This window comes from Manis pentadactyla, chromosome 7 (genome assembly GCF_030020395.1).
Source record: "Manis pentadactyla isolate mManPen7 chromosome 7, mManPen7.hap1, whole genome shotgun sequence".
Taxonomy (NCBI): Eukaryota; Metazoa; Chordata; class Mammalia; order Pholidota; family Manidae; genus Manis; species Manis pentadactyla.
In genome coordinates, this window is record NC_080025.1 from 59824018 (window position 1) to 59849886 (window position 25869).

Genomic DNA, 25869 nt, shown 5'->3' on the forward strand with positions numbered 1-25869 from the left:
GACCTCTGAACACTCTGTTGTAGCACTTATTACACTGTATTGTAATAGTCCCCACCAGGTGGGAAGTTTTTCTGAGGGCAAAAATGGTGCTTCTTGTCTGTTTTCCTAACATGCAGAGCAGCCCCTGACATATCATAGGTGCTCAGAAAGGGTTTTGGCATATCCATGGACTATCATATCACATTTATATTTTGTGTTTCAAAGGATACCTGGCTAAACTTGTATCTGTACACAGATTACCATCTGTGTGTAAGGGGTTCTACTCTTCACTTTAGGAGTAATGCATGACTTTAAAATATAATAACTGGATAGTTGGATGTCTTACTTTAAATGTTTATTAGCATTTTCTTCTTATTCCTCTAAAAAAGTTATAGCCATCAATTTGTTTAGCATGACCTAAGTTTTGTCATTGTATTTGTGATGGTTTATTACTAGATATTGTTTATGTTGCTGATCAATTATCTTTCTCTTTTTCTCTCTTGGTCCAGCTCCAACAGAGTCCACTGTGCACCCGCATCTAGGTAAGTGTTCAAGACCATGAGGCCAGTTATCTTAGTACCACATATAGTTGTCTTCACTCCTCTGGCTATGTAAACAGATGATACAGAGGTGAGGAAATAAATGCTCTGCCCTCTCTGACTTGCCGATCATTCACTGAAATCAAACTCAGGTCCAGATTATGCTTGAACCACAGGGTCTCACCAAAGAGGTGGTCATGCTGCTCTAGGGGAAAGAGTTTTAAACCTGTTAGTATGTTCGTCCGTGGAATCCTGTTGAGTCTGATCTTTTGACCAAGGGTGCAAGTGCTGAATTTTCTCCAGAGCCCCTACCCATCTTTAGCAGTAGCGTAGAGAGGCAGTGAATATGGAGTGTTGAATGTAGGAAAATGAGGTCTTTCAGATTTGAGATATACCTGCTCAAATTGTACTTGGTTGTAAAAAGAGAAATAATTTGGTCATTTTTTCAAAAACGGAAATTGACGCTGTTTGAATAACTCTGTGCTCTGTCTAATGGCACATGTAAAGTTACCATGTCTCATTTTTCTCCTGACCTTTCACAGTGCCATGTACTTAGCACACCACAGCTCTCAAGGCGAGGTTGTGTAGTCGTTAAGAGCACTGATTCTGGAGCCAAACTACCCAAGTTTATTTCACCTTCACTGCTTACTAGCCACGTGACATTGAGCAAGTTACTTAACCTCTGTGTGTCTCAGTTTCCTAGTCTGTAAAATATAAATCATAATAGTACCTACCTCCTGGGTTTGTCATGAGGATTAATGAATCCATATTTGAAAGCTGTATAGTTGGTGACATAATAGCATTTGGAAAGAAATAACCACTGAGGCTTACCCTTTGTGAAAATTCTCCAGAGAACAAGTGATCTTTAAGAGTTAAAGTCCAATATAAGATTGTATATCAACTATACTTCATTAAAAAAAATATTTTTTTAAATTCTCATCTGTGTCAGTGAAGATTTATTTTAAAAGTAGTTTCCTACATAACACTGTTTAATAAGAATGAAAAACCATCCCAGCTGGCTGCCGCCGTCTCAGAGGTCTCTCGCGGGGACGTGCCAGTGGTCAGTTATTTCTCCCTTGGGCTCTTCCTTTCAGCCTATAAACCCAATTAATTTGTTTTTCTCTTTGGAAAATCTGCCTTAAGAAGCTTGACTTTTATGTAGCGCTACAGCTCGGGGCTCCTCTTCTTTGGCAGACGAACACAGGTGCTTAGGAGCCTGCCTTCGGGCAGCCGTGTGCTCCGCAGTGGCCCCGCCGCATCTTGGCCAGGTGGGGCATTTGAGAGAGCTGTACCCTGTGGGCATTTCGGGCACTGCATCTAACTGCTCAGAGGAATCATTAAATCACTCCCACGCACAGCACACATCACAGTATTCTCCCCAGTATAAATCCATATTCTCCCTGTTGTTGTGCCTAAGACTTCAAGTCTGAACAGCTATTCCTGTCCAAACATGCTGATTCACTGGCTTTCTGGACTTCATTATGTGCTTACCTGATGGCATACCCGTTCTAAAGAGGGTGAGGATGGCTATAGGTGGCAATATCACCAGAGAGAATTTGGAAGTACGCTTCCTAATATTTGGAGGTGATTTTAATTACCCAGTGAATGATATTCGAGTGAGGGAAAAAAGGGTAAAATATCAGCTTTGAAAAAAATTAAAATTTTTGGTTATCTTATTATTAATCAGATCATATGATTTTAATTTTTCCAAAAAATATGTGTACCAGTTCAAACAAAATTGTACAGGTCCAGAGAATTTATATTAGCTGAAATAAACTGTTTGAGCAAACCATGGAAATCATATGAGAATATTTTTAAGCTGTACATTTTTTTTACAGGCTGAGTAGAAATAATTATCATTCCTCACACAACCTTATAAATGAGCCCACTTCCCTTGTAGCTCGCCATGAAATTGTTTCTACTTGCTTACCCTCAATTCAGTAGAATATATTACACACTTTACAGTTTAGGAAAACATTCTTTGCTCTTGGCATGCCCAAAGATCTCATAGAGTTTAAAAATGGGTATTTAATACATCTCAAGTGTAATGATAGGATTTTTTAAACTATGTATGGTTCGTCGGCATTCCTCCTGACTTCTAACATGACTTTATTTGGGAGTTTTACTTACTCATGTGGATCATTTTTTCCTGTGCAGCTCTTACAGAAAAATAAGTTAAAAAATTGAAAATAAGTTAACAAATATTACTCACTAAATAAAAAATGAGTGAATATAAGGAATGAGAGAAACCAAGCCAGGGTAAAAGGGATAGCAGAAAAAAGAAAAGGAAATGGGTTAGCAAATACCTGCAATATTAGCTAACAATAAAATAAACAGCCAGAACATTCCATCCCCTTTTATGCTTTAAACTGAGCTAGATACTAAATATTTGCCAGGTGTGTCATGCTCTGAGAGGCAAGTCTTGTATGACCTCTCCTTGTAGATTAGTGCTGACCTTGACGTCCTTGCTTCTCATGCCTGATGACACTGGTAGGGTTTCTCTTTGGGGGCTCTGGTTTCCAGGCTTCTAGGTATCTAAACAGCAGAGCTTTTACCCTTGTCCTTTAGTGGTTTAGAGACAGAGTAAATATAATCTACTGTCCATTTAAAATTCAGTTTTAATTTAAAGTAGTTATTCCTCATAAATGCAGCATGTTGACCCTTTTGTGTAGCTAAATCTATTGTTTAGTATAATTCTTTCCTAAATACTTCATTTTTCTTTTAGCTGAAATACACAGTGACAGTATCATCCTGCGAGATGACTTTGACTCCTACCACCAGCTGGAATTGAATCCAAATATATGGTAAGTTACAAGACTGTGCCTCACTTTGGTTTGTTTCATACAGAAAAAAAAAGTTATGCTGACTGCTCCCCTGGAGTAGTTACATAAAATTAAATCGCTCTTTAATGCTAAGGTATCAGGGAGAATTGTTCCACTGGAGAACTAAGCTTAATGTATACTGCAAAATGTTTCCTTCTTGACTTCAGAAACTGAACCTAGGTGCCCATCAAAGCCATGGGTATGGTTAGATGTTTTTTCAGTTGTATAAGTTCTTTACATAAAAAATGTTATGCTTTAATATGTCTAATAATTGCATTTATGCTAAGCAAAAGAAGGGAAATGATTTATCTGAAATGACAGATGATTTGAGTCATATTTCCCAATAACTTCTGTTATTGGATCACCTCATTATTTATACTCCAATCTCTCCTTTGAAGGCTGTTTGGGTGCCACTCCATGGGGGTTTTAGGGCAAAGAAATAATAAGCCAGCACTCATTGATTAAAAATTTCTTTAATACATAAATGGATACATGAATTTGTTGGCAGTTCATTGTATTTTTGCTGATTTTGGAGAAATAGGTCTACCAACCTAGAGCTAGAATCGGTCTGCATATTTTGAGAGACTATATGAATGTGGGTTTTCTATAATAGTAAATGTTTTGTATATACAATTAAGAATTCAAAATAAATTACAAGCTCTAGTGTAAACTTTCAAATTGCAACCAAAATTCAAGCAATACTCAAGACTAGAGGGAGAATAACCATTTTATTCTCAAATGTCATCATATGATATTCTTTTTTTCTTCATTTTCATTGTTCAACAAATATTAAGCAGTAATTATTTCAGTTATATAGTAAATTAAAAATGGATATGGTTCATTCTCTCAAGTAGCTTTTAGTTTAGTAGAGGAGACACTAAAAACATTTTTTAAAAGTTTATAATCCAGGATAGAAATTCCTCAGATAGAGGGATACAGATATATATACTGTAGTTCCATAAAAGGAGAGATGATTTGAGTGAGAGTCTCTTGAAGACAGTGCCCCTTCATTTGAGAGTTGAAGATAACATATAGATGCAGAGTGCTGGTGCTTAAATATAGACAGAGAAACTATTTATGTCTTTTCTAGAAAGAATTACAGATCTAGATAGTATAAATGTGCAAAAAATGAGATAAGACAGATTCATAAAGTCTCATAATTTATATGCCATTTAAAGAAATAATTCTTCAATAAAATTTTACTTCCTAGTGAATGTATCCTAAGTATAAATTTCTTAAAATGAATTGAAAATCTTTACTAATAAAAGGCCAAAAAAAATTACTAAGCACCACTTATCCCAGGAAAAATTCCCTACTTCCTTTGGCATTTGTTTTTTTTTTTTTTTTAATATTCCATTAATATAGATGTTATCAGATGATTTGTTTCTTTCAAGGTAAGTTCATTTCTGTCAAGCTAATTCATTTTCTTCAGTGAGTGTTCCTGACAAATACGAAATGTGACTTATGTGTTTCAAATTCTGTTGTTTTTTAAATCAATAAAACATGATTGATTTTGTTTCACTCATTTTCGTGACTTATCTGATATTCGCTTCGCAAAGTTATGGATTTTATGTCCCTTTTACTTAAGCTATGGCCTATCCTACTTAAAAAAAAAAAAACAATACCAAACTTCTTTAGCTTTAAAAAGCCACCTACTTCTCTCTTCTATCATGTTTTAGAGTAATTTTGCTTTCTCCCTTACTGTCCACAATCTCCTTCATCTAGCCTTTTAAAGAATAAAAAACCCCAAACAAACTATGAAACTCTCATCATTTGAGAGATGACTTTGTTGCAAAGGCGGCATTTGCTCTGATACCAGGCGGGTCTAGTTTGACCATTGACTAGCCATTTGCCAGTTGGGTATCCTGAGAAAAGTGAAAATATTGCTTCACCTCTCTGAGCCCATTTCTTTATCAATAAAAGTCAGACAAATACTGTCCTTACAGCTTTGTTTTGAAGTTTGCTGAGCCTGGAAAGACCTGGCACCGCGCCAGGTGTGATGGATGCTCTTCCAAGCTGGTCCCCTCCCACCCTCGCCCGTTCCACCCTGTTGGTCTGTCACCCTCCCTTCACCTTTTTCCTCCCATTCTCTCTCTCCTCTTTCTCCCTCCCCCAATCCTTCCCTTCCTTTCTTCCTCTTATGGTGTATTTGCACATTGGTCTCCTTGATTTCTCTAAGCCCAGATATAACCAAAAATCATTATTATTAAAATAATCTTTAGCTACTTTATTTAAATGAATCCCCAAGTCTCCCCTCACTGAATTTGGATGAAAAATAGACATCCAATTAAATGCATCTCTATTATATAATATATGGAATATATACTAATAAAAATACAGCAGAATCATAGAGAAGGGAAAAAAGAGGGTATTGGATGCCTTAACCCCTTAAACATAGACGTAAACTCCCTAACATCAGAAGCCAGCTCCCAGTAAAATCAGATATCCCGGCAAATTCTAATAAAGTAACCAAGTTCTAATTTGTTTTGGAACCTCATAGTCAGTTTTCACTTTCCTGCAATCTGTTTTCTTTGGTACGCATGTTGGTACCTGCATTTTGTCCCTTATGATATTGTCTTTGACTCTCATTACCCCACAGAATTAGAAACCACTGGGCAGCACTGGGCAATGTGGAGAGGAGAGTCCTTGCTGCCAATGCCAGAGCTCCCAGCCACTGCCACACACAACGGCCAGACAGGAGCCAAGTGCCTGGGGTGCTGCTCTTTGCCCAGTTCCCAAATCATCACCAAGTAATCCACCGCAAGACAAAAATGTACTATTTTTATAAGCATGTTCCTCCTAAGGGGTTCAAAAAGCATCACATGCATTATTTAATTTGTAAATTGTAAGGACAGGCAAAAGGAGAAATTAAGAAACTTAAGTCATTTCTATACAATGTTGAAGTTGCTGATCAGTTTAAAAATTAATCACTGTACAGCTTATTTGTTTCCATTAACCTCATCTAATGAAATCAAGTTATTTTCACTAAATTTCATGTAATTCTTGATATCCAAGTTTCTTATCTCAAGTACAAATGACTGAACGTAAAAAATAAGGAATATAAAAATGATATTACTATTAATATGAATGAAAATAATAGCCAAGTTACTATTCCAAGTGTTTGACAGCAATTGGAATAGAACCAAGAAACTTTTCACATCAACTCAATATTGAATGTACTACCTATATAGTTGGTTTAAATATTAGATTTGATTTAAAAATTAATAAATGTGCTTGGCAAAAGCCTGGTGATATAAAAAATAAAAATAAGCCTTCCTCCTACACTAGACCTATATTTCCATTTCTCCAGAAGCAATAACCATTAAAGTTTCTTTCAGTCCTTCTAGGAATTGTTTATGCTTACGTAAGTGTTGCAGTTACAAATTCTGTCCACAAACTTGGGTATCAGAGAAATAAAATGCCTTTTTTCTTTCATAACCCAGCCTCTCCCAGTGGTGGAAACTAAGTTTCAGTGAGCCTTGGCTTGCCCTCCCTCATCTCTCTGATGTTGCAACTAAGTTTCAGAGGGCTTATTAGTGCAAACTAGGGGGTAAGGTGCACCTCTGGTCCCCCAGTCACGGGCTCCTGCAGCAGCCCCCTGGGTCCTTCCCGTCTCTTCTCGGCTTTGGTGACTGGTCCGCACAGACAGCCCCTGCCCTTGTCCCAGCTTCTTTAAGAGCAGTGGCTCTGATTTATTTCCCGACTGGGGGCACAGAAACTGTTCGGCTGCTCTGGGCCTGGTCCAGAGGCATCTTTGTGAGGCAATGCTCTGTTGCATTATTGTGCAGCTAAGTTTCTTCTGTCTTGAGATGCAAAGCAGAGTCCTTCTGCTTCTTGTTCCCCAGATCTCTCCAGGGCTCTGCTAGGGAAGTGGGCCTTTATCTCCCTACTCTCTAAGCCACTTCTGATTGCTTTGTTTGAATGAGAAATGGCAGTGAAGTTAAAAGTGAAGAGAACAACAAAACCCTTCATGGGAATATAGTGGCAGCTCAGACTTAATGGGAGTGAGGCGTCTCTATGTGAACTTTGCCCTAATGGGGGACTGCACACTGGTATACCTCAGCCACTTAAGTAACAAGTAACTTCATCAGTTCCAAGGTGCCATTGAACCCCTGGTGGTGAGAGAGGGTGTGGATGGAGCAACACCAGTTTAGCAGAACTGCTGACAACAGTCCGTTATGAACTGTGTGTTCCGGTTTGTTTGCACTACTGTGCTGAACTGTCTTATTCATCTAGAGACAGCCCTCCAACCAAAAAGGAAAAAAAAACAGGTGGGAAGAAAAACCTCCTATAGCTAAATTGAGAGGGATATAAGGACCTACATATAATACTTTATCTCATTAACACTTCACTTAAACATCTACTATTTATAACACTTTACTTAAACATCTAATACTTATACATCAACTATAGTTTCATACTTCCTCTTTCTGAATTGAACTATTTTAGTATGTTAGTATTTCATATAAATGGAGAAAAATCTTTATTTTTTTTTTAGAAATTCCTACTAGCCAAAAACTAGGAACATCCCAAGTATCCAACAACAGGAGAATAGATAAACAGTAATACATCGATACAATCAAATAGTACTTAGCAATAAAAAGGACTGAATTATTGAGCATTGAAACAACATGGTTGAATCTCAAAAATATTATGTTGAATGAAAGAAGTCAGACCCAAAATAGTTATTCCTATTAGGCTCCACTTATGTGAAACCTAGAATAGGCAAAATTATCTTTAGTGCTAAACATGAGATCAGTGGTTGTTTCAGGGCTAAAGGATTAACTAGGAAGCAACTTCTTAGGATGATAAATATGTTATGTATCTTGAGAGGGCATGGGTTACATAGATGTGTGTATTTGTCAGAATTTGAAACCTGTGTATTTCACTGTATGCAAAGTTGCCTCAATAAAAAATTTAAAAAATAATGAGAAAAAATAAGAAATAGGAGACATTTCTGATTCATAACTTGCAGTTACAAAGAGTTTGGAGAGAGAGAGTTAAAGGAACTAAACAGTGAACAAATTCTTAAAAATGACTTAACTTTTCTAAAGAAGTGTCTTTACCCTCCAAACAATTACAAAGTCATGGGGAAGTCTTTGTTTTGCTTAACTGATTATCCTTTAATGCTTGTTTTCTGAAGATCACAGAAGGTATCCAGAGCTATAATATCACTAGGCTCTGAAGTTCCAGTGGGAAACATGGGACTGTTAGAATCACGATAATAAATGGCAGCCAGATGACAACAGATGTTTCCCCTCCAGCACAATAATAATAGCAGAGATGTCCTATTCAGCTGAGATCGGGGAAGAACAGGAGTCACTTCTCAGAAGAAGCATCTTAGATGACTAAGTTCTGATGCCAACAAGGATATGAGACATCAGGAAGACACACATGAAGTTGCCTCAAAGCTTATGGTCATGAAGACCTCTGTCAATCAGCTTATCATACAGAAAGCCACATAGTTTACAGCTAAGGAAGCCAAAGCCATGGATGGCATTGCATAGGATTGCTTGAATCAAGAAGAGATTGGAACATTTCCATTTTTATTTATAAAAGATCATACCACAAGACCAGGGAAATAGAGATCATAGACTGCTTGCATCTGATAATCTCCTGAAAAATGTTTATTTATTGGAGCAATTTTTCTGAGGTGAAGCAAAAAGATTGGTGATTTGAAGCATTGAAGCTTATTTTCTTTGAGAAAAATGGTTGTCCAAACAAAGAATATAAAAAGATGGAGATTTTAGGCTTGGGGATGAATTACTTTAGCTGGAGCTTTATTCGGTGATTATTAGCTTAGCCCATAAGAGAAAAGAAGCCAGCAAGCAGTAAAATTACCTCATAGTCCACTAGTATCTTGGACCCCCATAAATAACAAAAAGAGTGGGGACTCCATTTACTAGCCAAGTGTGAAAACTACAATGTACGTGGAATTTCTAGGTAATCAGAAGAATGTTAAGATTGACGAACAATGTCACTGGAAGAGAAGCTGGATAAAAGTCCATCCACCTTGTTCACCGTCCAGCAGGCCCGTGGCAGTAAGCCAGGAAGACAGTGCTGGGCCAAGGAGAGCACTGGCCACAGACCCCAAAGGCCCCACACCACCGCTGGAGGATTACCCAGGGATGTTTTTTGTAATAATAATGACACAGAAGACATATAACCTAATAGGCTTCCCTGTGTAACATATAGCATTAACCTTACGTTTTTTCCAAAGCAGGTAACTAAGGGAGATTGTCAATAGATGAGAAAAGTCAAGCAAAATAAATATTCTCTCTGATGGCATACTTTTGCCAAAACTTCTCACAGATCTTTGTATCTTGGGGCTGTAGAATTATAATTTGAGTTTTTTGGGATTAATGGTCCAATAATCTCATCTTTTGTTCATCTTTCTCTAGTTTTTCTCCCACTTCCTCCCTCCTGACTTCTGCACCTCTTTCCACTATCGCTCACTGTCTTCTCTTTTGTTACTGACTTTTTTGCCTTATTACAAAACGCTCTGCTAACCTTCCTCCCCCTCCTTCCTCCTCTTTTCTCACTGTGATGTAAGTGCTCAGGGGAAAAGCTTCAACTACAATAGAAAGGTTAACCAGGAGGTGTCCTACTAATAAAATAAGGTATGAATCTGGAGGCTTATTATTTCCTTCTTTAAGCTCTGTTTTGGATGACAGAAATAAGAACTCACTCAATGGAATTAAATGTCAAGTACATTTGAAACAAGTGAGAAAATAATTCTTCAAGCAGCATGTAGTGGAATTCACCATAGTAGGAGGTCAGAATATTGCATGCAGTAGTAGGATATTAAAAGGCTTATTTTAACCCAAATAATATTTGTCATTGAACCTGTTAACAAAGAAGAGATCCAGTTTTTAAACTCCCTAGTGAAATAAGAAGAGTTCTCTTACCTTCCTCAGTGGGAAGTAATGAGAAAGGATGAGCTATAAATGGAGTTTGTCATTTTTCACATTTAGAGCAAGTGTTCACTCCTTAGAAAAAAAGGCATGACATCGTTGAAGGTGATACTTTTCTCAGTCTTATCAAGTGAACTTTCTTGGCTGTTTTTCTAAAAATAGTCCACATTTACAAAGAGAATAGGATTTTTTTGAGATTTTTTTTTTTAAAGCTTGTTCTTCACTAGTAAATAGTCTTGCCCTCTTTATTATTAACACTGTCTTCATATTATAAAATATGGTCAAAAGTTGAGTGTTCTGGTTTTTGAGGCTTGAATGGAAAGTACAGGGAGCTCCTGTATCTCCAGAAGAAGTCAGCTGGCTGCCAAACTACCAAATGTCCTGCAGGGTCCCTTTTGCTTTGATGGATTCACCAGCCCTTGATCTGGACTTGCTTTGCGAGCTCACACATCGGATTTTTTCAGCACATGCAATGTGAGCTGTACCTGGAGGAAGAGACATGCTGTCTTAGGGTCAGGAAACAGGAAATTACAAGAGAAATTTTCTTTTTCTTGTTCCACTTTTTATAATCAGAGCTAATTTTAAAATTATTTTTATAACTCCATTCAGAAATGCTGGTAAATAGACAATTCTGGCTCATAGAATACCAGATTACTTCTTCTCCAGCCAAGTCCCAGACACCGACTCCTTCAGAGGCAATAAATTGTGGCTAGATAATGCGATGTCCTCGGTATTGGGGAAGAACAGCACATATCTCAAAGAAGAATTTGATGATAACTGATTGTCAGTGAGTTTCCAGGGTGATTAACTTGTTTCAGCAGAGTGCCTCCCTGAAGGCTGAGTGATTTCAGTCTGATCTAAAAAGAAGAATGTGCCATGTAATTAGACTGCTCTTGAGACAATAATATTTCAATTATTTACTTATTGTTATCAGGATGATGTCACCAGTAACCATTCATAAATTTCTGTGTGAAGGAGCTGAGCATTCTCATTAATCCTCCTCCTCTTTCCATCCTAAAAGTCCTGGGTGAATTATTGCAGTACATGGGGACCCCAGATTCTAGGGACATTTCACTTGGGTTTTCTCTATGCCTACTGAAATGGTGCTTTGGCATGTATTCCAACCTAATAATTTGAAAATCAAGATTAAAAAGATAATTACACCTTCAAAAGCATACCCTCTACAGCACAAATATACAACACATATAATTCTTTATCTTAGACAAAAACAGCCAACTAAGTAATAAAAAACAAAGAGAATTGACTCCCAAATAACAAGTTTCAAACTGTCAAGGAGTTTGTTATAGTGAAAAACAAAAACCTTGGTTCAAAGCATTTTTTTCTTTGTTTATGGTTTGACCCTAGTTGTGTTGGTCAGCCAAGTACCTGCCTTTATATTTACTGATTCTTTTTTGCTTTTGTCTGTGAAAATACAGTAGTGCAATAGTGTATATATAAAGTAGTGATGAACTATCTAAGGCTGTGTGTGGGCAAAAGATTATTGAATTTGATTATGTCCTTCAGTATAGAGAGTTCATTCTTAACATTTTCTATGAACTCCATGACATTTTTCTTATTTTTGTACATTCCATTAGCAAAATCCTCTATCCTACAATGAAAAGAAGGACTTTTAAGAAAAGTCATTGTAGCTTTTCAAAATAAACTGACAGTAAAAATGATGACAAATGTTTTTTGAAGTGCACATTGTTTTTATAGAATTGGAGTATTTTTCTCTTACCGGCTGCATTACAGTGGAGTGGGAAAAATATAGGACAAGGAGTCTGGGAACCAGAATTCTAGTCCTGTTCTATCATTTGTAAAATGAAGGGGTGATAAGACTCGGTGATATTTCAGGTGTCCTCTAACTCAAACGTGCAGCGATCTGTGAACTCTAGTAATAGATAAGCTTCATGTGGAACCTAAGCATGTGATAAATAGGTTGAGAAGGCTTAATAAATTCAGGCTTTGCATGATGTTGGGGAATAGCAGGCATTTCCCTTAAAATGTCCTTTAGTAGTCATACTGTTTTTGGCAGAATATATTTTGACATAGATGATTTGTATAATGTGCCATGGTATTTTTGTCAGATTCTTACGCTTTTTTTTTCATATTGGGAAAAAGAAAAAGAGGGGGATATTTTCTTAGATTAGAGAAATATTCAGTATTTTGCCATTAGGTAGAGAAGCAATTCATTTCTAATCCTTAGCCTGGGAGGTCGCATTCCTTTTTAAACAGTCTTTTTAACTGAGATTATTTAACACTTCTTTCTTCCCACCAGTTCCTGAATATGTTATTTGACTTTACAAAGTTAGTAATTTGGTAATCACTAACCATCATTTTTCAATTGGAAAAATTCAGTTGTGAGGTCACAGTTTAAATGTTGGTTAACAAACAGCACCTTTTTGCTTTGGCTTTAAGCCTGAAGAAATTGGACAACTCATCATCCAGTAAATTGAACTCCAGTTCTTAGGAACTCATAGACCTTTTCCCTAAGGCAAAAATAGGATTTCAGACTACTAGTATTCATAGAGAGTGCACATTGGGGTTAAGTATCTGACTCTTCTCAACCAAGTTAAATTGTTAGACTCAGAGGCATTCTGAGAAAAGAGGGGGATAGGACTTTAATTGCTTTAAATTGTAGGGTGAGCCAGAAATTACTTTTCTTGGAATATGGGTGTTTATATCTGTAGATTTTTAAAAACCACCTCATCTCCCTGGCCTGGGTCACTATTTTCTCCTAGGAAGCCATGGCCACTAGTTGCCCTTTGTGCTATTTGGTCTCCATCAGAATTTTTCCTCCTCAGTAATCATGATTTATCTCTTCCTTATGATAATGGCATTTATATGTGTAGTTGTACAATGCTGAGGTTTAATGATAAGAAAAATATTAGGAAGGTCATGTTATAGATTCACTATTAGAGAAGTCATCTTGATGGGCAGCATGGATTGTTAGGAGCATGAAGAGAAATGAACTCACTGCCAGTAATCATGGAAATGTAAGTGGAGATAGACTCAAATCAGTACACACTGAAGGGTCACGATGGTTAGAGCTTTCTGGAAACCAGACTAAGGACAATATGTTGTTCCCCAGGGATCCATTGTTGAACCTCTTCTCTTCTCACTTTGTATATCCTCCCTTCTCTCCAAACCCCAGTAATGTGCACTCCTGTGAATGCCACCATATCCTAATTGTCATGTCAGTGCTATCTCCTTTCTCTGAAGTTCAGATCTGTATTATAATCATTAGCATTTACACTGCTATAAGTGTAAAATGCACCCTCCAATTTGAAGACTTGGTATGCAAGAAAAATGAAATGAATTAATATTATATTAATCAAATGTTAAAATATAATTTGAAAAATTGGGTTAAATAAAATATAAAAATTAATTTCACCTGTTCTTTTTTACTTTTTAATGTAGCTATTGGAAAGCTGAAAATTACATACATGGCTCACATTATTATTTTTTAGTATCATTAATCTACAATTACATGAGGAACATTATGTTTACTAGACTCCCCCCATCACCAAGTCCCCCCAACATAATCCATTACTATCCATCAGCATAGCAAGATGCCATAGAATCACCACTTATCTTCTCTGTGTTTTACAGCCCTCCTCCTGCCCCCCCACCCCTACATTATGTCTGCTAATAGTAATGCCCACCCCTTTTTTTCCCCCTTATCCCTCCCTTTGCACCCATCCTCCCCAGTCCCTTTCTCTTTGGTAACTGTTAGTCCATTCTTGGGTTCTGTGAGTCTGCTCCTGTTTTTTTCCTTTAGTTCTTTTCTTTGTTCTTATACTCCACAGATGAGTGAAATCATTTGATACTTGTCTTTCTCTGCCTGGCTTATTTCACTGAGCATAATACCCTCTAGCTCCATCCATGTTGTTGCAAATGGTAGGATTTGTTTTCTTCTTACAGCTGAATAATATTCCATTGTGTATATGTACCACATCTTCTTTATCCATTCATCTACTGATGGACACTTAGGTTGCTTCCATTTCCTGGCTATTGTAAATAGTGCTGTGATAAACATAGGGGTGCATATGTCTTTTTCAAACTGGGCTGCTGTATCACATTATATTTCTATTGAATAACAATACTCTGGAAGTCCTCTCCATCTCCACCTTATTTCAAGGCACTATTATACTTATTTGTGTTAAATCAGTAGTTTTGCCTTTTTTTGCCTCCAATCCATCATTTGCTAGAGTAATTTTCCTAAATGTTGGATATGTATCATTGACTTTGGGAACAGACTAATAGGCATTTGAATCTCAGCTCTTTAATTTACAGGCATTGTAGCCTTGGACAAGCATTTGATATCTTTAAATCACAGCTTTAGCGTACTCTGTGTGGGGACAAAAAAGGAGGGAGGGGTTTTATATGAATTAATTGAGGCATTGTTTGTAGAGCTCCCAGTACACCCTTCTCTGGTTCCAGCCATACTAAACCACTAAAATAGCAATTCTACTTGTCTCGTAATCTGTGCATCCTTTGTGCCCTATCACCTCTCACTTCTCTTCCTTGCTTGAATAACTCCTATTTCTCATTTGGGACCAGTTCTGGGACCATCTCCTCTGGGAGCTTTCCCCTCACTTTCTCAGTCTGAGTTAGGCTCTATCACAACCAGTACATACCCCTATTAAAGGAATGAGGAGCTATGGAAAAATGGCTGGTTGGAATTAGCAAGTCCTGGGTCCAAACAGCAACTCTGCTGACTTCATAGGTGTATGACTTGAGCAAATGCCTAACTTCTCTGAAGCTCAATTTTCTTACTAGTAAAATTAAGACACTGATAACTATCTCATGGAAAGACTGAGAGATTTAAATGGGCTTTAGCATATCTGGCACATATAGAATGCAATAAATAGCTGTCAATGCATGACACCCTTATTGTAATCATGTACTTGTTTCACTATCTTTCCTTCTGGAGTGTAAAGTCCGGAAAGAAAATGACACTGTTTTATTAGACTGTGTAGCTCTAAAGCTCACCACAGTACCTGTAGGTCCTCAACATAAGTTTGCTAATTATAAGAATGAATTAATGAGTGATAAATGAATAAATAACACCATCGGCTTAGAGTAGGTTGAATTTGAACACCCAGGGGGATGCACAATCAGGACAAATTTTAAGTTATGTTGACAAACTCAGTCAGACTGTGAAAAATTAAAGCAAAAGACAAAAGACCTTGGCAAAAGCTGGTGGACTTATCCCATCAATTCCTGGTGAAGTCATTGTACCTCCAAGTAGCAGCTCAGTGAATTAATTCTAAAGAGCTGATAATTCTAAATTTTTAAATTTCAACAGGGTACCAATGGCTTTATAAATTTTATTAAGTAGCTGAAACTATAAAACACAATGAAGAAGAAAAACGTCCAGAAGAGCTGTAAACCAAATGGAGAGAAGAACAGTATCTGTTTGCTCTATTTTGTGTCTATTAGTTTTTTAACTTCTGTTGTTTCACATATAGAAGTGGTTCTCCAAACACATCAAACATGTTTTGTCTATTCACTGGTTCCCTAATGCCAGGCTGTAGACCATCTATGTTAGCATCACTCTTAATATACAGATATCTAGGCTGTACCTGAATCTAATCAAAACTATGGGGAAAAGGGGCCTGTAATACATATATATTATACAGATATTATTTTTTTGATATATTGATTTGGGGACTGCTGATCCATATTTATAGATAGAATTATTGTCAAGGGAATTCAAACATCAGGCCTCTTGGACTTTTCATCAAAATGATGCTTTTAGTTTAGAGTCACTGGAGGAAAAGTGCAGATAACCATTGTGAGTGCTGAGCTGTCTTTTAATTTTTCTCTTTCAAAGTTGATGTTTCTCTCAACTTGAAGGCCAAATAACCCTCACCTATCACTAAGTAAGAACCCCACTGTAATTTCTGTGCTACTTCTCTGTACTTTTATCACAATCACACTCCTTGGAAAAAATTAGTGTTTAGAGAAAAGAAAAAAGGTAGTAAGGAGTTCTCATAATAGATTCTCTGTGGAAGAAAAAAAATCCAGTCTACCACTTTCTGGACAAAAATGGTGGAAATCCATAATAATAATAATATTAATAATATAATAATAATAGCTAACATTTATACTGACATATTTGAGCTTGCTTGCTTGCTATATGTCGGGCACTATTCTAAGTGCTTTAGACCTCAGACCTTAATAATAATTCTATTTATGAAATTGTCTTATGTTCCTTCATTCATTCATTCAGCAAATATTTATGGAATATGAATTGCTAGGCACAAAGCAGTGAACAAGATACAAGTTTGTTTCTCTTAGGGAGCCACTATGATGTCTTTTCTAATGTCAAGGGCATTTTATTAGAATCATGCTTCACAGTAATCAAGGGATTTAACTCTCCTACTAAGATTTGTGTTGCTATGAGATTATTGGCATTTTAAATTCCATATCAGAAATCAAAGGTTTGACATTGTCAATCTCCTTGTATGGAACACAGCTCAAAAGATTAGAACAATACTAATCATTTATTTCATGCATAGGAATACTTAGATTTATTTGCCAAGTCTTTTCTTACTGTGATTCTGCCTCTAGGCTTTATGGGCTACCTGGAATCTTTTCACACTTTTGCCTACTTTCTCCTTGAATGGGAATTCCTACTCCCTCTTTCTCTGAAATTTGCAAAGAGCTGAAAGGGCATAATACAATGATCTCCAAAACAAAGGGCAAAGTGCCCTTTCCACAGTGTTTGGCACTTGGAATGTGAAAGTCTTTGAAAATGTTCTCTCGGCATGAAATACAGTTCTTATGTGGTTTAAGGTTCAGACAGAGGAAACATAGATCTTCCTTTCTACATCTTAGGTATGTAATGATTTTCAGTTGAAATGTCATGATGCAGAACATTGTAAATGTTACTATATATATGCAAAGTCAAATCCAGAATATTCATATCTTCAGTTTCTACTGAAGACAGGACTTATTTTTGAGACCTCTCCTAAGGTTTTATTAACCACTTAATGTTACAGTAAAAAAGGAAACAGCTAATTAAATTATTTTGTAAGATAACATATTAACTCAGTATCCAAAATTTGCTTGAATTGTGGATATTTCAAGTTACTATGGGGATCAAATATACTCTTATTCCATTATTTTTAGCATGATGTATTTTGTAGACTTGCAAATTTATTTTAGGGGAGTAATTTTAAACATTTATATTAATCATAATTCAAAAGAAAAAGATTTAAAATTTGTAAAACATCTTTTGATTTCAGAGATACAGGTCTTATTGCATTATGTAAGTGGGTATTACTTTGTGATTTTTAATATTTGCAAACATCCTTGTATTGAAAATGGTATGTATTATATGCAATTATTGATAATAATACCATCTGCCATTATCAAGTGCCTACTATGAGACTGATTCTTCACTCCGTGTTTTAAATACCCACTCTCATTTAATCCTCATGATAGCTGTGTGAGGTTCAGGTTGGTATTATTATCCTCATTTTACAGGTGAGAGGACTGAATCTTGGGGAGGTTAAGTAACTTGTCCATCACTGCAAGTAACTGAAAGAATTTAAGTTCAAGTCTTTCTGACATGCTTTGTTAACATGTCACAATACAAAATACCATTACCTTCCTCATAATGTTAATTTGTACTGAATAACTATTGCATCTTTCCTTACCTGAGCAATAAAGCACGTTGTGTTACTTAGTTCTCAGTCTAGCATGCGGTCTGTGTTCCCACAGGGTTAAATGTAACAACTGTGAGACTGGAGAACAGTGCGGTGCAATCATGCATGGCAATGCTGTCACCTTCTGTGAGCCATATGGCCCAAGAGAACTGGTAAGTATATTGTATTTATGTACATTATGTCAAATGCATTGTCATTAGTGAGATTTTTGTCAATGGAAGTTTCTCTGATGTTCTTCCAGTTCGGATGAAAATTTGAAACTGAGTATTATTTATATTACAAATATCTCAGAATTGGGAGTAATTATTTTATGGTTTATTTTCAAATGTAAAAATGAAGAATTTGTTAATAAAATTGGCAATATCAATGGACCTCGTTAAACATGGTGTGTATCATTATGATTATATAGCTTTTTAAAAATGGGTATGACATGTCATATGACATATATGACACACATATATGTATCATATCTAAATAGCGTATGACTTTATAAGGTCTTGTCTAAAGCTTTATTTTTAAACTTCTTATTTTCTCCTTGCAAGCCAGAAATGTTGGGTGAGCAATTCTATTATTTTAAAACTTTGTTTCCTAACCATTAATTATTTTTTTAAGTGAAAGAGCACACTGAATAAACCAGCTTTTAAAAATTTTGGTTTATACCAAATTATTGAACAGAGATTACTTGCCTTTAATTTAGACTGATTAGACTTTACTTGCCAAAGATAAATTCTTCGATCCCGTGGAAAATGAAACATGAGCATTCAAAACTGAAAGCAGTGAAACCACTAGTCATCAGCAAGTAGCTAATGAGCCTTTGTTGTTACTTGGTACTTTCTGGCTCTAAGACTACATTCATTTCACACACTTGAAAAAGGATATAAAAGTAAGTGTTATATATACCCCTGGCTTATTTTTTTTTTCGCACCTAATGTTCTTCTGGCAACATCTCCTATGCTTTGCTTTTCTGCTTTTTGACTTGAATTCTTCAATGCATCTCCTTTTCCTGCCACATCTTCCTTAACACTTTGTGTTTTTCACCTCTATGTCACACATTGTTTCAAATTCATTAACTTTTAAAAGTGGCCAAAGGGCTGGTTTCTATAGTAAAAAAGGGGAGAAAAATCTAGGTAGGCAAATAAAAAAAGATTTAGTTACCAAATGTAAAAGTCAGTTCTTATAACATGGCTCTTTATGCTGCTTGAGTACCCCTTTCATGGCAATGGATACGTTTAATTTATTAAAGATACAAGCTTCAGAACGTTGATAAATTGAAGAGTTTTTAGTTGGAATTAGAACACAAACAGAATTAATTGGATGCAAATTAAAATAATAGGTGCTCATAATTCAAGTCTCACAGGTGTTATAATATTCCTGCAGACAAATGTGACTAGTAGTGAAGTTCTTCTTGAAGAAATAGATTTGCTAGTATATTTTAAATAATGTACCATGACTGAATTAATTATCTATAAACCTCAAAACAAAATTAAATTTTTACTGCAGTCAATTGAGCTTAGAATAAATGCCTATTTTGAAATGTTCCCCCATATGTAACATTTCTAGCAATGCTTGGCAAATTCTTTTCTGTTTCTACTAATTAACAGGATAAACATATCTAAGAACATAATGTCAAAATTGATATTTCTAAAACACAAAAACTGAAGTATCTAGTTTATTTGGGCCCATGTATATTTAATCTTGTTTCACTGCATCCCAGTTTATTTCACATTACAGTTTATATACTCAGTGGGCTAGTTTTGAATTACATTATGTAATTAATGTAAGATTAGCCTCTCAACTAAAAAGGAAAATATTCAAAATAATTGTCCTCAACTGAGAAAGAAAAAAACATAGGCAAATTTATATTCCCATCATAAGTATTTCCTTAAGATGAATTGTGTTATAGACTCAAAGGGAATAGAATGAAGATAACAAAGATAGGGATAACATCCACATTTTACACACTACCAACTTCTGATTTTCAGTAATTTTTAAACTGTATTGGTGTCCCTTGAGCAAAAAAAAAATATATATTGTACCCAAGTTGTGTTTACTGAAGACAGATAAGCTGAATGACAAGTGAGGAATTACTTTGTCAGTTAACATGCTATTATGTTTACTAAAATTCAAATATTAACATGGTATTTTGCATGGTCCTTCAGAATTGAATCCAGTCAAAACTGCTGTACATGAGAATGGATGGACGTTATCAGCCCCCAAATATCACATTTTTTAAAATAGGCCTTCTTATTTTTCATAAAGCCAATTCTTACTGAAGTTGTGAAACAGAATCACAGGCAAAGAACCTTAGTAGGCTAACACTTTTCTTTTTTTTTTAAATTTTTTATTAAGGTATTATTGATATACACTCTTATGAAGGTTTCACATAAAAAAACAAAGTGGTTGCAGCCCTCATACACCTTATTTAACTCAGTGGAGTCTCTGTAATTCAGGTGGTGGCACCTAATTTTAATCATTTTCCTAATCTGAAATGAAGGTAATGATGAATTCATCAACCTACTCCTTTAAAAGAAAATGTGTTCTGAGAGCTTAAAACAAAATTAGTTCTTTTTTAAAAGAAATTATTTACTGAATTTCTTACATATTTTGAAATGCATTTAGTTACAAGGGAGAATTGGGGCTAAAATAGGATCAAACTGAATAAAAATTTCTAGGGAAGATAAGCTGAATGAATAGCCTCAGCCTACAGTGAATTCTTCAGATACATTTAGTGAACATACTAATTTTCTATAGTTTGGAGTCTGTTGATAATTTAAGAGCAGTGATTTGATAGGAAGAAAGTTCACTGTCAAACATTCATAGTTGCTGTATTATTTATCAAAGGCCTTTTAAGAGACCCTTTAGTTTTCAAAATGTCAGATGTCTAGACTTAATAATTTTGTAGACTAGAATTACATATTTGAACTCAAAAATAATAAATAATTTATCATCCTCAACTGTAAACGTAAGTGAAAAGATTTTATAGGCAATACTTCTTGGGTTTTTTTTTCTATTCTTCTTTCCTATTCTTTCTTGTAGCTCACAATTTTACTAATAAACTAAGTGGGTGAAGATAATGAAATGAGGGTCAACCATTCCAACAATCCCTTTCTTCTCTGGTGAAGAAAAAAAAAGTGTAGAATCAATGACTAATCCAAGTGTAGGAGCAGTTACCTCATGTACTTTGCAATTTGGCAGTATTTCAAGCAGTTTACTGTTTGCTGACAGAGATCATGGCTGTGAAACTTCATCCCAGGTGACACAAGCATCATTTGTTACACCATAGGTATGAATATCTAAGACTCTCTAGTACATTTCATACACCAGCAGTAGCAGCTACCATGGTGCTTTTAACTTTATAATATCATTGTTTCAAAGAACTTATATTCAGGAGTGTTTCATAATCCATCTGGGAATCCACTCCGTTACATCAAATTAGAGGAGGAAAGAGCATTCATTCAATAGGAAAGATGAATAGAAAAAAAAACCCAAAATTTAAGAATTTCCATGTGCCTCTTTGGACTTTAAGATCATGTTATCCAAATGGAAACCCATGAGGACAAGTAGTTGAACTTAATCTAAAAGCTGTGAAAAAAATACTTCTTTTAAAGGAACCTTGAAAAGGAGCAAGCATCCTAGCATCCTAGTTATTTGAAGAATATTCTATTGGTGCATTTTTCTCTAATGACTGGCAGTGAGGGGGGAAGGGAGCAGGAAACAGTCTGGTTATGGTGGCCAATTTGCTTTTCATAATCTATAATAGTGAAGGATTTAAATTAAATCAAGAATTTCCTCTGATTTTTGCTATTGTTAAAATCAGTTAGGAGCTGATACCTCTACTGATATCTGGACAACTTATAAAATGTCTTTCTTGAGGCCCCCTGCTTGCTCACTCCTTTGTCCACTGGTTCCCACAGCATCTTTTGAACTGGGTCTCTTGAGTCTTCTGCAGTGGAGGGGCTCCATCTGATGGAGGTTACCTAAGTGCAGAGATAAGTCTAAGGATATGGATTCATGACATATGAGAAGTGAAGGTATAAGACGTCCTACTGCTTCTGGCACAATGAAAACAGTTATATACTTCTTTCTGTTTCATGAGGTGCAGTCACGGGTGGTAGTCCATACCTACCTTACAGGGTCAGGAACCCAGCAAGAGTCACTGAGCATGAGAACCTTAATTCTCATCTCGTTTGAGCTGTTATGGGTCCAAGTCACTGCCCCAAAGAATAAATAAGTAAAAAAATTTTTAATTTTAATTTAATTAAAATTAAATAAGATATTGTTCCCCTTTCAGAAGAGGGGAAATTATTTAAGCATGCTTCTTCATGAACTAAGGGAAAGTAATAGAATGTATTGGAAGGACATTTCTAGGCCCATAATTCATTTACTTTTTTTTTTATGAGTAACAGTTTTATTGAGAAACAATCCACATATTCTGTAATTCATTCATTTGAAGTATACAATTCAAGGGTTTTATTCACAAAATTATTCAACCATTACTACAATTTTAGAACATTTTCATCATCTCCCAAAGAAAGCCTGCACCCTTTAGCTGTTGGAGCTCTATTTACTTTTCAGAATAACTTTATTCTGTTCTTTTGCTCTCAATTTACCTGCCAATGTTTGTTTCATAGCCTTGTTATTGCATTCATTTTGGGCCTCAGGTGTGTTGGTGTAGGACGGTGGGGGGATGGCGGGCTGAGCAGAGGGGGCTGTGTTAAGTGCTGTCACAAGAGTCCCTGGTAGATTACACTGAAAACAGTTTCAACAGGGCGCTGAGAAATAAACTGTGGATCTCACAGTTTTGTTCCCCATAGAGAAGCATGAAAAATATCTGTGTTCAGATATATTGATAGAAATAAGCTAACCACTGGATAAATGCCTCTGTCGATGACTTTTTTCTCTCCTCTTCCTTTCACTCCCCGTCCTCCCCGTCCTCCCATCTTCTTTCATCTCTTCTTCCTCCTCTCTTTCTATCGTGTCTTACTTTGGTTATATTCCTTTTTATAGGTTACCACAGGCCTTAATACAACAACAGCCTCTGTCCTCCAGTTTTCCATTGGTAAGTGTTTTTAGCAATAACAGCTATTTAACTTGGAAGTGTTTATTTTAATCACAGTGTACAAGCAAGATGATAGTGCCAAATGCTTTTAGATTTAGAGAAAAGTAAGTCTTAATGTTGCAGTAAATAATTTAAAACATTTTTAAAGTGAAAGAAAAAAATGTAATGCTACTTTCTGTCCTCACGTCTCTCTAGCAGCAAGTGGTATTTAAAAATGATACAGATAATACAAAACATCTTAAAGTAATTTACAAATGGATATTGACCATATTGGATTATTCCATTACAGCAGAATTGCTTTGCTAGCTGTGTTTTGCTCAGTTTAAGATTGAAATCTGTTAAATTTTCTGCACTCTTACCAATGGGTAATAAAAGAGATAATCTTTGGTAGCTAAGAGAAACCAATTAGGGCTTCATGTTTGACATAAATAATCTATGTTTAATTCAGACATGGATAATTTTTAAATGGCTATATTTGGCAATATTTCTTTTAAGTGCTTTTGTATTAGAGTTAAAATTTCCTACCCAAAACATCCAAAAACTAAGGTACCTTTTGATCAAGTGTTTATATTTTTGCTATTACTTTTCACTCTAATTTTCAAAGGTATATATTAATAAATAACATGTACAAGTTTCCAAAGGGAATGTTCTAGGTGAAGAAAGATGTTGCCTTCTAGATGGGGGTTTGCTTTCTTGGTCTTGGTCCCATACCACGGAAGCCTCCTCTTGGACAGGAAGATTGCTGGCAGCCATGGGCCTGGGATTGCATTCCCAGATTTATGCTGTCTCCCACCTCTTATCTTTGGAGATCCCATATTAGTGAAACAACTATTTCCCTCAGTAGCCTTCTAGTCCTAATTGTAAATCAGTGTTCTCAGAGCCAGGAGCCACTGTGGTTGATTGTGCCTAAGAGCAATTTTCTTCAAATCCTGTAATTGTCTCTTCTTCATCAGTGTGCCTCATTTTGGCTTCTGTAGGCATTATGTGAAACTCTGATTACCATTTGGGTCATTTTCTTCTCATATTGACAGCATTACCTACAATAGTTTGCACACTATTCAGAGTCAATATGTGGTCATAAGAAAACTATTAGCAAAAACAAAACTATGAGTTTTATATGAGAGGGTTTTCTCTGATCTATTAACAAATATATTCTAAGTTTTCTATAATGAGCATGTAGTACATTTATAATCAGAAAAATATAAAATTCATTTTTTTAAAGTTGTGGTGCTATAAAAACTAATGTTGAAAGCTTTAGCATGACAGGCAAGTAACTTAGAGGTTCTTAACCAGAACAAATGTGTTTTAATTCATTATGTTATCAATGTACAAAATAAGCTGAATAATGTTTTCCTGTTTATCTGTATTCCAAGTAGTCTTACTTTTGGAGTAATGAATATTAATTTCAGATATTGTCCTTAAGCAATTAAAGAACACAAGAGAATCCTCTTTAAAATATATGCCTCACAATTCTATTAGCATTTGAATTTTATTCAAGATAGGAGAGATCCAGCACCAATTAAATTATCCTTCCTCCAAGGAAAAAAAATGTCTATTTTTGTAAACAATAAAGAGCGTATATGTAGAGCTGGCGTGGATTCATTTCCCTAACTTTCAGTAGCACCCTGCCATGAACAATAAAGCTGATGAGAATGGGGAGCTCAGTGGTGAATGTGGAGTTTGTTATCTGAAACCCCAAAACCCAGAAACACCATGCGCAAGGACTTGGGACTAGACCAAAACATGTAACTTAGCAAGAGCCCTTGATTTCCAGAGGTCTGCAGTCCACCAGGCCAGAGAGTTGGTTGTGTTATCTGAAGCATGGATTTGAACCCTAGGTTAGAAAACTGGAAGAGTAACAGAATCAAGGAGCTGGAAAGAGATAGTAGATAGATGGATAGATAGATATCTCAAGTTTGTAACGAATACACTTAGAAATCTTTTTTGAGTGGCTGTTTTAGAATCAAAAGTGAAATTTTAATATGTCATTGGGAATGTAATGGAAAATATTTTGTAAAAGAAATGATAATTTATTACTTAAAGACATCATTGGGGAATGTGCTGCATTTTGAGAATAAAAATTCTTGGAAACTAAGTTATATTATGATTGAGATTTTGTGTCTTTATCCCCTTCACCTATTTCACTCACCCACACCAAGCCCCTCCCCATTCATCATGGGGATGAAAGTACAGCATAGAGAATATAGCCAATAGTTCTGTACCATCTTTCTATGCTGACAGATAGTAATTACATTACTTGGGGTGAAGATTTACTAATGTATATAGCAGTTGAATCACTATGCTGTGTGTTTGAAACCAGTGTACTACTGTATATCAACCACAATTTTAAATATTCTTGGAAAGTAAGGAGGATTGGGATGGCTGAGAAGAAGTGGAGTGACAAACCATAAACTGTAGGGTGTATGGTAAATACAGCATAGTGGGCAGAGCTGCTCAAAAATGATTTTGTGTATTTCATTATGAGTACTTGGAGTAGCATCATTCTGTTTCTATGGATGGTGTGAGGACTAGACTGGGGCATATGCACAAATTCCAGAGAGGTCATGATCGTGGTTACTTATTCTGGTTATGCAAATCCCATAACAACCAAATATAGCAAATGCAGTAAAGGAGCCATGCATTTTGTTCAGTTAAAAATTATATTGACTGTGTTGTTAAAAACACTATATGTAGACAGTTCAACATTTATATTGCATTGTGCATTGTGGAATTCTTCAAATCTAATAGTGTGGCTAAATATGGTCAGTCAGGTTTAGTGTCACTCCTCAGAAAGTCCTTTAGGATGTTAAGTGTTGATTGTATAATGTGATGATTCAGATATAATACAGGCAATTTTGTAGGGGATTCTGTCATTAT

The 25869-nt window shown here is 35.8% G+C and overlaps 1 protein-coding gene across 2 annotated transcripts in view; it reads left to right on the forward strand.

Moving 5' to 3' along the window:
* Positions 1–25869, forward strand: part of RELN (reelin) — a 482819-nt gene that overhangs the window by 229987 nt on the left and 226963 nt on the right. For both annotated transcript variants that reach the window (XM_057504425.1, XM_036892412.2), the window contains exons 5-8: positions 489–521; positions 3244–3322; positions 17989–18085; positions 22941–22992. In XM_057504425.1, coding sequence (XP_057360408.1) covers positions 489–521; positions 3244–3322; positions 17989–18085; positions 22941–22992 — 261 coding nt within the window. The remainder of the gene's footprint in view (positions 1–488; positions 522–3243; positions 3323–17988; positions 18086–22940; positions 22993–25869) is intronic.